This window comes from Eurypyga helias, unplaced genomic scaffold (assembly GCF_000690775.1).
Source record: "Eurypyga helias isolate BGI_N326 unplaced genomic scaffold, ASM69077v1 scaffold20767, whole genome shotgun sequence".
NCBI classification, from domain to species: domain Eukaryota; kingdom Metazoa; phylum Chordata; class Aves; order Eurypygiformes; family Eurypygidae; genus Eurypyga; species Eurypyga helias.
The window spans coordinates 3373-16630 of NW_010262556.1; the positions used below are offsets into that span (position 1 = coordinate 3373).

General features: G+C 47.0%; 1 protein-coding gene across 1 annotated transcript; it reads right to left on the minus strand.

The window, feature by feature from the left end:
• Nucleotides 1–621: 621 nt before the first annotated feature.
• Nucleotides 622–12139, minus strand: KCTD5 (potassium channel tetramerization domain containing 5; the record flags this gene model as incomplete). Its single annotated transcript, XM_010155776.1, has 4 exons — nt 622–747; nt 9711–9806; nt 10891–10982; nt 12031–12139. Coding segments are annotated over 4 exons (423 nt in total), but the record flags the coding sequence as incomplete, so codon positions are not given.
• Between the last annotated feature and the right edge of the window lie 1119 nt (nt 12140–13258).

The window sequence follows — 13258 nt, forward strand, 5'->3', positions numbered from 1 at the left end:
GTCCGCCTTCCCGCTGATCACTTGTGGCCTTACCTTTTCCCTTCTACAAACTCTGACAGACAACTGAGTAAAACGCTGAGATACTGTGCCCATTCAATCTTTTGTAAAGCTGGTTGCAGAAAGTAAGGAGAACGAGGTAGGCGCCTGAAAACAGGAAGCTAACGAGCACCTTCACTTTGTGGCACATGACTCTGCTTTTCAGAGCCGGCGCATCACAACCTCCATTCTCGACAGATCTCTGGAGGGTTTCCCCAGCTGAGCGCAAGCAAGGAGACGTTTTCAACTGAACCAGCGGCAGAGCAGGGCAGCATTCAGAGGTGCAAGAAATAAAAGCTAGGTTCTCAGCTGTAAACAGCCAATATCTGCCAATACTTGAGCGAGCCAGAGGGGTCTCGGGAGCAGGTCAGAGCACTGCATTTAAAGACCCCGTCTTGGATAACGACTGCACGCTGACTGTACCGTTTACAGTATCTCATACCATGCACAGGGAGCCATTATTAGTCAGGAGTGAGGGGAAAAAGGCCATTAACCAATGGCCCAGAAGAGCCATCGGCCTAGCATGACCCAGTGAAGCCCACTCAGTCTCACACCATTGTTTTATTGCCACGTCCAGTAACTCACCTTTGCTTTCTCACTGGGTTCACTGGTTGTGCCATAGGGAGTGTTATGCAATTCCTTTGAGACAACACACAGAAACTCAGCCTGATCTTCATTGCCGTAGTTATAGGAAGAACCAATACTGACCAGCTGAAAGAGGAAAGAAAAAAAGTCAGTCGCACATGCAACAAATTCCATAAATTCTCATCATTAGTGCAAACACTCCTCACTCTTCAGACTGTCGGGTGTGCCTGAAGCAGGCCTCTTCACACCAATGCAAATAGGTCTTGATGTTGACAAATACACTGACACTCTGACGATAAGATAAACACAGCTTTTCTCATTAAACATTTACATAATGCATGATTTATGGTTATGATTACACTGTGAAAGAAAAGGCCACAGAGGCAGGTCAGTGGGGAAGTAGCCTGTTCCCTGTTTCTGTTATTGACCTGAAACCTTCCCATCCTCCAAAGTTAATTTTTAAAAGGTCTGTGTGTGGTATCTGTGTGGCGTGATTTCACACACAGAAGGCTACATGCAGGGAGCACGTCAGCCTGAAGGGATACCCTCCACTTCGCATAGAGAATAAGGGTACTTCTGGTAAAACGTATGTTGAGTAGACAAAGACAAAATTTGTATTTGACTGGAAAACAGCAAGACACAGCATGGTGGGACACTAAAATTAACATCTGAAATTCCTATGTACTGCTACAAGGGAGTTAATTAAGGAAGCACTACAAGCGGAAGCCATGTATAATGAAATGTGACGTATTTACAAGCTTCTACAAGTCTTGATATTGAATGATACATGACAAGTTATTGAGAAAGGATATAGTCAACATCAGAACTGCCTCGCACGCAGCATGTGTCAGAGATTTCATGTACCTCGTCTCACCTTATGCTCAGTACACTTACCTAACGCTAGAAGCTTTACAGAGCCGGCCTTTCCAAGCCAGAATCAAATCAGATGTGCTGGTTCATTTGTTTTAAAGGTTTATTTCAGAAGCATGACAAGATGAGGTACGGTGCTCTTGCTACTGACGCCACACAAAGTCTAAAAGCCGACCTGTTGCACAGACACAGCGTACCTGCATGTCCTTACCAAAACTGTATTAAGTCTACCCTCCACATGACCTCACATATGTGATAAAGCTCTCCTATTCCCCAGTCTCTATTATATCATGCAAGTGTCCTGGCAATGGCCCCACAGGAAAGGCTTGACTTGGTTCATAGGGCATCAGCACTTGAAATGCTGCAGTTATCTGTCTGAAAACTGTGCTGCCTCCAGTCTAGCAGAGCACCAAAGAGCGTAAAGGCCTTGTTCAAGCAGGGAAGATGCAGCCAAGGTGAAATCTTGGTCCAGAGCCTGTACTTGAGGGATAAGATTATTCCCCCAACAAAAGAGGAAGGTTGACCACGGTTAAAAGCAGCTTCCATATAGCACTGTCAGGAGAAAATAAAGTCTCACTGTACTTTTAAGCAGAGCGAGGAGAGATGCTCAGAGGTTCCAGCACTGCGGTACGGCAGGCAAGCAAGCACCTCCCCAGACAGACAGAGCCAGTGCCTGCAGGGAGCAGCAGGCAGCATGTCTGCACAAGGAGCCAACCTGCTGCCAGGCCTCCGCGATCCCAAAGTGTTTGGATGCTGATGTTACTGCGGCACACACGGCTTGGGCTCCAACAAACAGTACTGGCAACCAAAACCCAGCACTCCCAAACTACCTACCCTAATGACACTGGCTGGCTGCGATCAACTAACACCTTTCCCTCCCTCCTCACATCACTCCAGGTCTGCAAAGCACATACACAGCCAGTGACGAAGACGGGCCGATCGCAGGGCATGCGACACATCCACCGAAGCCGTGTAGAGAGCTTACGAAACCCCGGGCTTTGGAGAAGCACCAATACATCCTCATCGGAATACAAAGGCACCGTTTATCTTGAGACACGAAGTCAGATAACGTCACACAACGGACACTCTGCAGCGTGCGCCATAAGGGACCGTGTAACGCAGCGTCACATCCCCCATACAGTAACCAGGTTCTTGGTCCATTTTGTGCAACTAAGCGTGTCCACTGAAAAGCTGGAAAATCAACCCCAGCTTACTTCATACACAGAGATGATTTGGTGATTCTCTTCCTTATCAGCAAAACATATCATGCACATATTTTCAGAGCAAGAAGCAGTTAAGTTGAGTCTAAGCCTGTTCGAAGTGGTCTGAAGCTCATGCCATATATTACACACCAACTGCAAACCACGTAATGCAGAGTAACTGCTTCAGTTACTGAGGTAAAATGTAGGACTATTTAAAACAGTATTTTAACCCACTCAAAGGCTAGAAAGCATTCAGAAATTTGGATACGTGTTTAAATAAAGCCATGCATAATTCACCCACTCTGAAGAGAAATTTGAAGAATAAAATTCATGCAAATGATCTGGTCCAGCGTACAGGCAACCTTTCTTCTTGCAAAATGGCAAGAACGTGCTCTCAGATAAGCCCCAATGACAACAACCAGACAGAAGAATGACACTCAAAGGAAATCAGTGACCCAGCTGAAAGCAGATACAAGATCCAAACACCAGCCACCTCCCCAGCGCCGGTTCCACAAGGCTGACAGGGCCTCAGCTGGGAGTTACTCACACTCACACCCCCACCAGTGCTGCATAATCCAAGGAACTCGACCTTTTGCACATAAGTGCCCTTAGGAGACGTGGCAGTGACAACCTGTGGCTAGCTGGAGGCACCACTGACTTCCCCAGCTGCAGAACCTCCAGGTGACTTGGGCCATTATGAACCAGCTGCTGCATTTCAAGATCACGTCCCTTCTGAAACGTTAAACAGAAGTTCTCCAGACCTCCAACACCAGAAGCCCTTGGGAGCAGCCCCGCATGTGTGCAACTAAGGACGTGTGATTTGCACAGTACCAATAGCATGCTGGAAACGTCTTCGTGGCTCCTGAGATGCAGCAGCAGCAGTAAGGGTGATGGCAAAAGACCAACGGAAGATGACAGCAGATCAGGACCGGAAATAAAGCCACATTTCAGCACTTGTGTTCCAAAAGTCACCTCGTTGTTCCCAGTGTTGGTGGCAACACTTTAAGAAGGATGCTGATAAACCGGAATTGTTAAACTCCCCCACCCCATGTCTGTCCATCCCACACAACCCCCACCAAAAAAGAACAAATCAGAGTAAGGGGAGGGCTGCAAAACCCACATCCCAGCACACACCCAGCCTACTGCCTTGCTGCTCCCCAGACCGTCTGAACGGACCAATTTGCCGGCTCACGAGGCTTCAGCAGTAGAGTTTTACTGACCAAGAACGTCAGGAAGGTCAAAAAGAACACTTTGACCCTCTGAGTTTCAGAGATTTGTACGATCCGATATCCACATGGATACATGCGTGGACGTGTTTCCCTCAGTTTTTTCCTCCTGTGACTCGTTTCCTCACTCTCCCACCTAAAGCAGCATGATCCTGCTTGAGTGCCCCGTGAGCCCCAGCGGCGTCATAACCGTGCACAGGAGAGCGCCGACGCGGCTTATCACAGAAGCTTCGTCAGATCCCGGTCTGTTTGCCGCTGGCAGGGAGCAAGTGCTGACAGCAGCAGGCCGTCAGCTGCAGCGGGGGCACCACGCTATCATCACCCCTACTAATGGATCAACGGGAGTACAGTTATTGGCGCTACGTTGCTTCATGTGCAACAGGTCAGGATTTTCCTAAAAAGACAAATAACAACAGGGAAGTTCCTGTCCCATAATGCCCGAACTTTTAAGTGAGATAAAAGACAACACCCAGGAAGGGCGAAGTTAAAAACCCTACCATTTGGCAGAGGTACCGGTGGATGGGTACCACCTGGTGCCTCATCACGTTCAGGCGTTTTCCCAGAGGAAAGACTTGGGAGAGATTGCAGGGACAAAACTGAAGTAACTTTCTGAAGAACTTCTAAGTCTGCAGCGCTACGAGAGGCCAACTGCGTCTTTCAAAAGAGACTATTCAAAAGAAACAGATGATAGAAGTGGTCCAGCTGAGAGAACAATCTAATGCTTCCTCTATCACATTTCTGAACAGCAGCAAAATATATGAATCTCTTCCTGTCTTAAATCAGTGACTGTAAACCTAAAAATATTCCTGTGCATGGTGCATCCCTTTCAGGAACCTCCTTTTTGTAGTGTACAAATCTCATGCCAAAATGAGTTGAGACAGAGCCCAAAGCCAGCCCCAGCTCAACACCGTGCCTGAAGAGGGTTGCTGTACGTGTTTAAGGATACTGCTTGGGAATCTCTACAGTACACTGCCAGGACAAATCAGCAACACTATTACCGTCTGGGATAAGCACGCCGACTTGCACAAACAGCACCCCTGTCTTTCTGCTTCCCACTGGAGCTACTCATATTACCTAGCTCTTCTAATTTAATGACTACCCATTTCCTTCTCTTCTCTGATCGTCTGATTCTCAAGACTGAGTAAATTTTGTGACGATTATTCTCAAATGCTATTTTAAAGATCCTTATACTTTGCATATTACTGCTTCTATTTCAGACACGGTGAACTCCCTGTACACCAGAAAGCTCGCCTTGGAAAGCTCAGGTCTTTTAATCACTCGTTTCTTCACCCCCTTCCTCCATCTCCCACTTTAGTAGGTTGATTTTTACTTTGATGTATCTGGGACATGAACACAGGAATAACATCATGCTGCCGGGACCCTACACATCCTTAACAACAGGCCACGTTCCCTACTCAGTTCCAGAAAGTCTGCAAACCCAGGGCATTAATTCCACTTGCCAAATGTTACCCATAAACTGCAAGAAAGGGATAGTGCTTGGTATAATATGTGCTTGCAAGCAAATTCTGGAAAAGAGCTAGGCAACAGTCCAGGTTTAAAATCTGGGATTGCATGGCCAAGTGTTCATGTGAGCTCACAGCCAGACACATCATGCCACCCTTCTGCCCTGTTATCTTCAGGATGTTACACTGCTCTTCAGGCTGAACGACTGTATTTACAGCACGGAAAAGAACAAGTACTCCGGGTGTTTTATTGATGAAAACCACTACAGGACACCAGGTTCCCAAGTCAATTCACACAAGACACTCAGAGCACAGCACAGCTATGGACAGAACTAGAAACTGCCTCCAGTGCCACTGGTCTGCAAAACATCCTTCCCAAACTCTACACCACTGGGAAGGAACACAGCAGTTAGAAAAGCAGTGGCCTGAGGGCAAGGGGAGCAGGAGGGATGAGACAGCCTAAAACACCAATGAGTGAAGCTACGATTCTCCATTTGGGTTTCGAGAAAATTTCCAAGGGGGCAAAAACCAAAACATGAGAAAAACAAAGCCAAAAACATCCAGGATGTTCTTTCCACTTCAGACAAGATTTAAAACCTCTGGTTTTGTTCTCCCCTCACTCATTTTATTACTGAAAAAATCTGTCACTTCTTGTTCCAGTTTGAGTATGTTTCATCCGCCTGAAAGAAAAGTTCTGAGTTACCGGGAGTAAAGGAGTGAGAACTTCACCAGCCCTGACATGGATGGAATGCCCTCAGCCTGGAGCAATGATTAACACAGAAATGCCCCTTTCTGAACCCAGAGAACTCCCAGCTTTACTTCCAGGGCTGCTCAGGTTTAAATCATACCCCTTTTCCTTAACAGAAGGGAGCAAAGGCTGTTAACTTTGGAGGAAGATCTAAGGAAAAGAAGCTGCCTGCTGGGAAGGTAAGAACTCTTTGGAAGAAAAACCCTTCAGTAAGCAACTAGGGTGTGTTTGCATTACCATTTTTACAACATGAACATTTATAATGTGTAATGAAATACCGTGAATAGAAATAAAAGCCAGTCACAAATACACACAAACTGCTATGTGCTGTACATCCAGGAGTACAGTGGAATGATTTGAAAGCAGCAGAAACGCAAGGAGGCCAAGCATCGGTGTGAGGGCAAACAGAACGGTGTGACACACCTCGCTGCAGCGTTTCTGGGAGCATCTCTCTTCCCCTTTCACTTCCCGTGACACTATCAGCAGATACTCTGACTGCGGGGCCCGGCCACAGCCGTACTGGGAACCTATACTGACAAGCTGAAATAACCAATCAGAGCAAAACACAAAAAGAAACCTTTGTAAAGCTGAAGCACATATGGTTACCCAAATCATACAAGTAACAGGTGAGCTCAAGCTGTCAACCTACCACTGTCATTTCAACACACTGACACTTTACGGAGGCAGTTGCAAAGCCCTTTGGGATTCCAAGGGGAGTTAGGAGTTACTGAGGGTAAGGCAGAAAATCCCCGTATCGCTGTGGTGCAGCCAGCTACTCCAACACCAGAGACAAGTACGGTGTGTTACCTCCGGTCACACTTCCCAGGCGCAAAAGGTAACGTGGATATGAGCCTGGAAGGTGGTGTGTAAAGTGATAGCACGCCTGGGCATGAAAGAGCTTCCTCTTGTCCAGATGCTGATAAACAAAATACAACTAAGGAAGCATATGAGGTCAACTAGAGGTAAAAATGTTGAATGCTGCAAATGCTTTTAGAAGGGGTAATTTACACAAGACCCAAGAAAGTAACTGGAGTGGAAGAAATTGTCTGTCTTGTTCACATAAAAATGAATACCAAGAACTCTGTTCACACTTGCCAAACGCCTAGTAATTCTGAAGTTGAGAACAAGCTCAGCTAAACCTGTCAACTTGTTAGCAGAAAACACATTTTCTCTGACCAATACGTGGCAATTCCAAGTCCATCTACATTACAGCCCAGCCTGTCAGCGCACCCGAGCATGGTCAGAGCTTCGATTTCGGTGTGAAAAACCAGGCTACAAGTGCCTGTTCTGCGTGAGCTGGAGATGACTGTGGACCCAGCTCACAAACGGGAAGCTTATCTTTATCCTGCTATTGTTATGTGAATAATTTTGAAGTCAGCAGCTCTGTACTGTCCTCCCCATAGAGTGGACACATTTAAGCCAGCATTATGGTGACAGACTCAGGTTGCACTAACCATTAAAATTTATGACCGGCACATCACTGCTGTCTAAAGCCTTGGTATGTAGCAATTTTGTGTAGTCTGAAGTGTCTCATTCGGCAGGATGACTGCCAAAATATTGGGTTTTTCTGTTTGCCTGAAGAGATAACAATTGAAGCTAAAAAATGACCTGCAAAATATCCCACTGAAATCACCCAAGTGGGGCAGCACAACTGCTGGCGACAGGTTTTGGCCTGGGACTGATACATACCTGCAGGATCCCAACCCTTCCACCCCTTTCCTTGGAGAAGTGCATCAACCCATGTGCATAAGCACACCAGAGTTTAACACCTTCCACTTCCATCGAACCACCACATCCAACTATATTTTACAAGAAAATTTTGGACTCTTAAGGGGAAAGACGTATTCTGGATCAAAACCAACCACTTCAACATGTGTCAGGGGCACAGAGCAGAGGGATTCTCCACCCATGGGAACATTACTCCTCTGAAACGGCTGATGATTTCTACCCCACAACAATAAGATGCACAGAACGTGGTAGGTGCCACCTCAAGGACCACGTCTGAAGGCAGCATGCTGCTGAGCAACACAGAAAAGAGAAGATTACAGAAATGCTACAGCATTTTCAAATCTTAACAACAAATCAGTTTAGATTGCCCAGATTATTCTCACCATGTCTCAAGGGAACGCTGTCTTCCCAAAGCAGGTCTGCAGCACAGCCAAAGGAGAGAATGGCCTAGGCTGAGGTTAACGAGCAGCTGAGCATTATGAGCCCATACAGCAGTTGTGTTTATCTGCTGCAAACTATGTGTCCAAGGGAGCAAGATGGAGCAGGGAGGAAGGAGGGGGAAGCTGGATGAAACAAGGACATAATGTTCAAGAAAACAATTGGAACTTTCCAGGCCTAAAGGAGATTCTGACTTTCAAGAGAGAATATAATTGTTCCTTCAGCAGTTGCACTGTCAAAGCAGGATTACTCCCAAATCCAACAACCCTGAAGAACACAAGAGGCTTTACGACAGGGAAAAGCCAAAGTATCATTTCATCTGGTAAAAAAGTTAAGGATCTCTGTCTGTGGTGAAAGCTCGTTTCTCATGAGAAAGAGGAATGTCAAAAAACCTCTGCCAATGCACTGGTCAACAGACAGTCATGTGTGCTATGGGAGGGCCTTTTTCAGGGACTGAAACAACACTGGGGCACTGGCATGACAAGCAGACCTGGCACAGCTGGAGCCGGGGGGCTGCAGCATGAAAAGCTTTCTGTGCCAGCTGAGCTCCTCCGGTCACGGCTGTGCCCCAGCACCAGCACCCTACACACTTCACTGCGTATAAACAAAACGCTCTCTTTTTCCTAGGTGTGCTGCTCTTTTAAAAATGCTGCTTTGCTGTAGTATGAGTGAGGCTGTGCAGGGGAAGAGAGTTGTTTGTTCCGATCTCTCCTACAGCTGGCACCAGGCACTGAAAACGGGGCTGGCGGTGGAGCACTTGCACCTCACCAAAGACTTAACAGATCCACGGCACCAATGCAGTTCAAGTACCCTGGTAGGTTGGGAACGTGAAGGATGAAGAGGCCACGTAGTTAAGTTACTTATTTACAGAGATTAGCAAAGACAACAAGAAGATCTTCTTGCAACGCTCCACTGTATCCTGGAACGCACATGCGAGGCTGGCTCTGTGCTGTGCAAGTCATGCAGCTCCCACCTATCCAGCTTCACGTCCACGCACATCACGTTCACCCTCGTACATGTGCCAGTCCTTTATCTGAAGAAGCACTGTTTGTGCCTGAAAAACATTTATCTCCCAAGCCCATCTCTTTTACTGAGAGCTCTTTATACCCCACCTACCAGGTAACTTCCATTTATTCACCCCTCAAATGCTCCTATGTAGACAGCGAAGAACTATACTGCAAACATGATGTAGATGTTTTTATAGACAGCCAGCACAATTTGCCTCCTGGAAAGCTACAGGTTTTTATTCTCTGGCAAATAAGATTACAAATATCAAATTTTAACTTAACTGTGTATCTTTATGCAATTTCTGAAAGTGACTGCACTTGAAAAGCTGTGCAGGATTGCCCTTTTACTCCTTCTCATAACGGGATTTTTAGAAGACTTTGTCGTTCTACCCCAGATGGGTTTTTACCTGTTCGAATTTCCAGCCATCGGACATTGTGGAAACCATCTGCGTGAGTTCCTCTTCCTGGCACTGCAGCACCCTGTACACATGTTTGACTGGCACCTTCAAGAAGAAATACAAGAAGCACAATACAGCACAGGATTCACTACTGCGTGACATGGCTGGCCCTTACTCTTCAGAAGGGTAAGCCACACCACCTTCAGCACCTGGCCTTCTCTAGGGCTTCTGAAAGAAACGTCCTCTGTTCAGAAGCACCTTGCAAAGACTCAACGCGTCAGGAATATTTCAGGGACTAAAAGTGCTACTTCACATTCCTAATAAAACAACCTTAAGACTCACCTGTTGTTCCATGTTGCAGCAAACCACATAATTCAAAATCAAGGCTGAGGTTCTGCAGAAGCCCACCTGACTTTAAGGGATGTCTGGAAATATTCAGAAATGTCTTCATTTCCCTGTCTGAGTTCCCCATCCAGAGCAGTGAATAATTAGGACCATTTCAGCTAAAACCCTTTAGAAAATGTGGTGGCAGCGACTCTGCTATCCCCTAGCCCGTGTACGAGAGAAATTTGGCAACGTGAGATTGTAGTACCTCCCCCAAGACTCAGTTACCAGGGAAGGGAAGAGCGGCAGGGTGGCAGAACAAGCGTGAGTACATGAAGGGATATCCACGAGCTGCTGTGAGAGGAGGCAGAACCTGCTCAACTGCAGAGCACCACAAACACAGACACTACCTTTGCTACAGAGGCGTACGACAGGAGCTAAACAGCACCTGTGTGATGCTGGGTGAGCAGCAGTTGGCCTGCAGTTAGGAAAACTCGTCATCTGCCAACTACTTAAATGTACAGGAGAAGAACACATTTTACAAAAGCTGTTTTCTAAAATAACTATTTCCAGAAATGGTATTATGACAAATTCTACCACCACCAGACGTTTCTGGACGATTCTTTCGAAAGTTTTCAGGTTTTGAACAAGAACTGGAGCCATACGCCTGTGCCCGCTGTGCGTGGTCTGGCAGGTACTGGCAGTCAACATCAGCCTTTGCGGACTCGGGGCTCCGGCTCAGCCAGTGCCGGAGGCAGCCGCTGGATATCGGACCGGAGAAATGAGCAGTTGAGGAAAAAACCAAAATCTACCCATTACTTGCCATAGAACAAATAATCAAAACCACACCAGAAAACAGCCTCACCTGCGAGATTTTGCTGTCTCTTTCTCTTATTTTGTCCTTTACCAGTTTTATTAGCGATGTGATATTGTAGAATTCAGCCTCTTCCAGTACACCTAGTATGAGAGCACATTTGGAAAGAGGGTGTAACCAAAGATTCCAGGCCAAAACCACCAACCAGTTCCTAAGACTGTCCTCTCTACAGCTATAGAAAATGACTCATTTTGCCTGAGGAAAAGTTAGTTTACCAACCCAACGATTTGGGCTTCCTTCAGGCACATGGAGTTACACTTATTCTGAAAAACTGTCCCAAAAAACACCCCAAAGAAAACTGACACCGTTTCACATGTAGAACGAGGAGCACAAATGCCATTCCAGAGCAGAGCGATGGGCCACCACCTCAGGCTGGAATAGTAAAGAGAACTTCAAAAAGTCCTACAGAAAAGCTCTGCAGCTGCTTGTGTGCAGAACACGTTTGAGATCTCAGACCCTGGAACAAAAGCTTAAAGACACAGTCTGCTCCCATGCACACGGTTAAGCCTCACCTGTTTCCACACACTGTGTTCAACAGTGCACAGGGAAATGATACGTCACGTATTTCCTGCTAATACTGTCAGACTGTATTTCTCTTTGGCCCACTTCTTCAACTCCTTACCAATACAGTTTCAGCACTCTCTGGCTGAAAACAGCCGTCCCCCCGAGAACTGGGGACAGGGAGGGAGAAGCTGGGGGAAGAATTTACTCCTCAAAAGCATATTCCACGCATCTCAACATCCCAGAGCTCCACTCTTCCTTCACTTTACACCTTCTAGAGCTTGTTTCACAGCCAGTATTCTTTTGCTTGAAGAGGACCCAACCCAAATATTTCACACAATCATACAGGAAAGGCACAAGACATGATAAAAGGCATCTCTCCTCGTGTTTGAATATGTGTGTTCTACTTCTAACTGGGGATGGAGCTTGTGACATCAGGAATCATACTCAAAACGCTCAAATAACAGCATAAACTGTTACTGCAAGATACTGATCGGCTTTGCCTGAAACAGATCAAACTGCAACACTGATTAGGATTTATCATCTACTTGCAAGTTACTTTTGGTGACTCAAAAGCAGCAAAAATGATAAGCAAGTGACAATAAAGCAAGAGATTTAGTAACACCTTACCTTCCTCAGCCAGGTCCTTGTTAATAACCAGTTTCCCGTGTCTGAGATAGTTCAGCACTGGCCCAAAGTAGGTCGGGTCTCTGTCTATTAAATAGGCACCTGTTTCATCCTAGATTAGGAAACAAAACACAAACCCAAAACAAACAAACAAAACAAAACATAAAAACCCCAAAATACCCCAAACAAACAAAACCCAACCAACCAAAGGTAAAAACATAAACCACCACAGTGACTTGGATGTGCAGCGAGACCCGCAGCCAACGTTCAGCCAGGCGCTCAGAGCCAGCGGGTGCTCGGACACCACCGTGTCCCTCCCGGCCGCTCCTACTGCAGGCATTCCAAGGAACTGAGCGAGGCGGCCGCAACTGCATCAGCCTGGTTGCGCGGCTCAGTCACGCACCGCACAGCTCCTCGTACTGCCCCCACCCCTCGTCAAACGATCGCCGATGCTGCTAGAACGGCAGCTCCACGCAGCAAGATACGGGAACCCAGGTCAGCAGTTGGAACAATGGCTGCATCCCCGGAGGTTCGAACACCACCTTTTTCTCTTCTTCCCGTGAACTGAAGGCAAACACACTCACCTTTTCAACCTCCACACTTGGTTCTGAAACCGTTTGGTTTGTCGCAGCGCAGATATATGACTGCCCAGAGGGCACTGAGAACAGCTGCCGCCCAGGCAGGACTGCACCGGCATCTCCTAAGGACCCACCTCCCCCACGCAAAGATGGGCCAGACCGACCGGACCGATGTTCCCCCCACCGAACCGAGCGCAGGATTGTGTGGAACGCAAAACGCCGTGGCAGGAATTCGTCTGCAGAGCTGCTGTTCCTGAGAGAAAGGAGCAAACCTGGCATTTCCTCCGGAGCTCAGAGCCTGCACGTGGACCTGGCGACCAACGCAGCACTGACGCGCTGTGCGCCGGCCAGAGGGCTAGGAGGATCGACAAGATGGAGCCGCGGCTTCTTCCTCTCGGCACGTGGATCCACCCCTACCTGAAGTTTTCAGGCAACAGACGCCCTACAGATACACAGTGGGGAGATGTGGCAGCACCCCACCTTTTTTGTATTTATTTTTATCTTTAACATTCTAGTAGTTTACAGGAGACACTAAAAAACCATCACTGCCATCAATCCTAGCTAAATTTGAATCATTCTCCCCCAGAATACATGTGATAGTGATACTGGTTCCAGGTGAGAAAAATTCTACGGAGCCAATCCTTTGTGGTCAA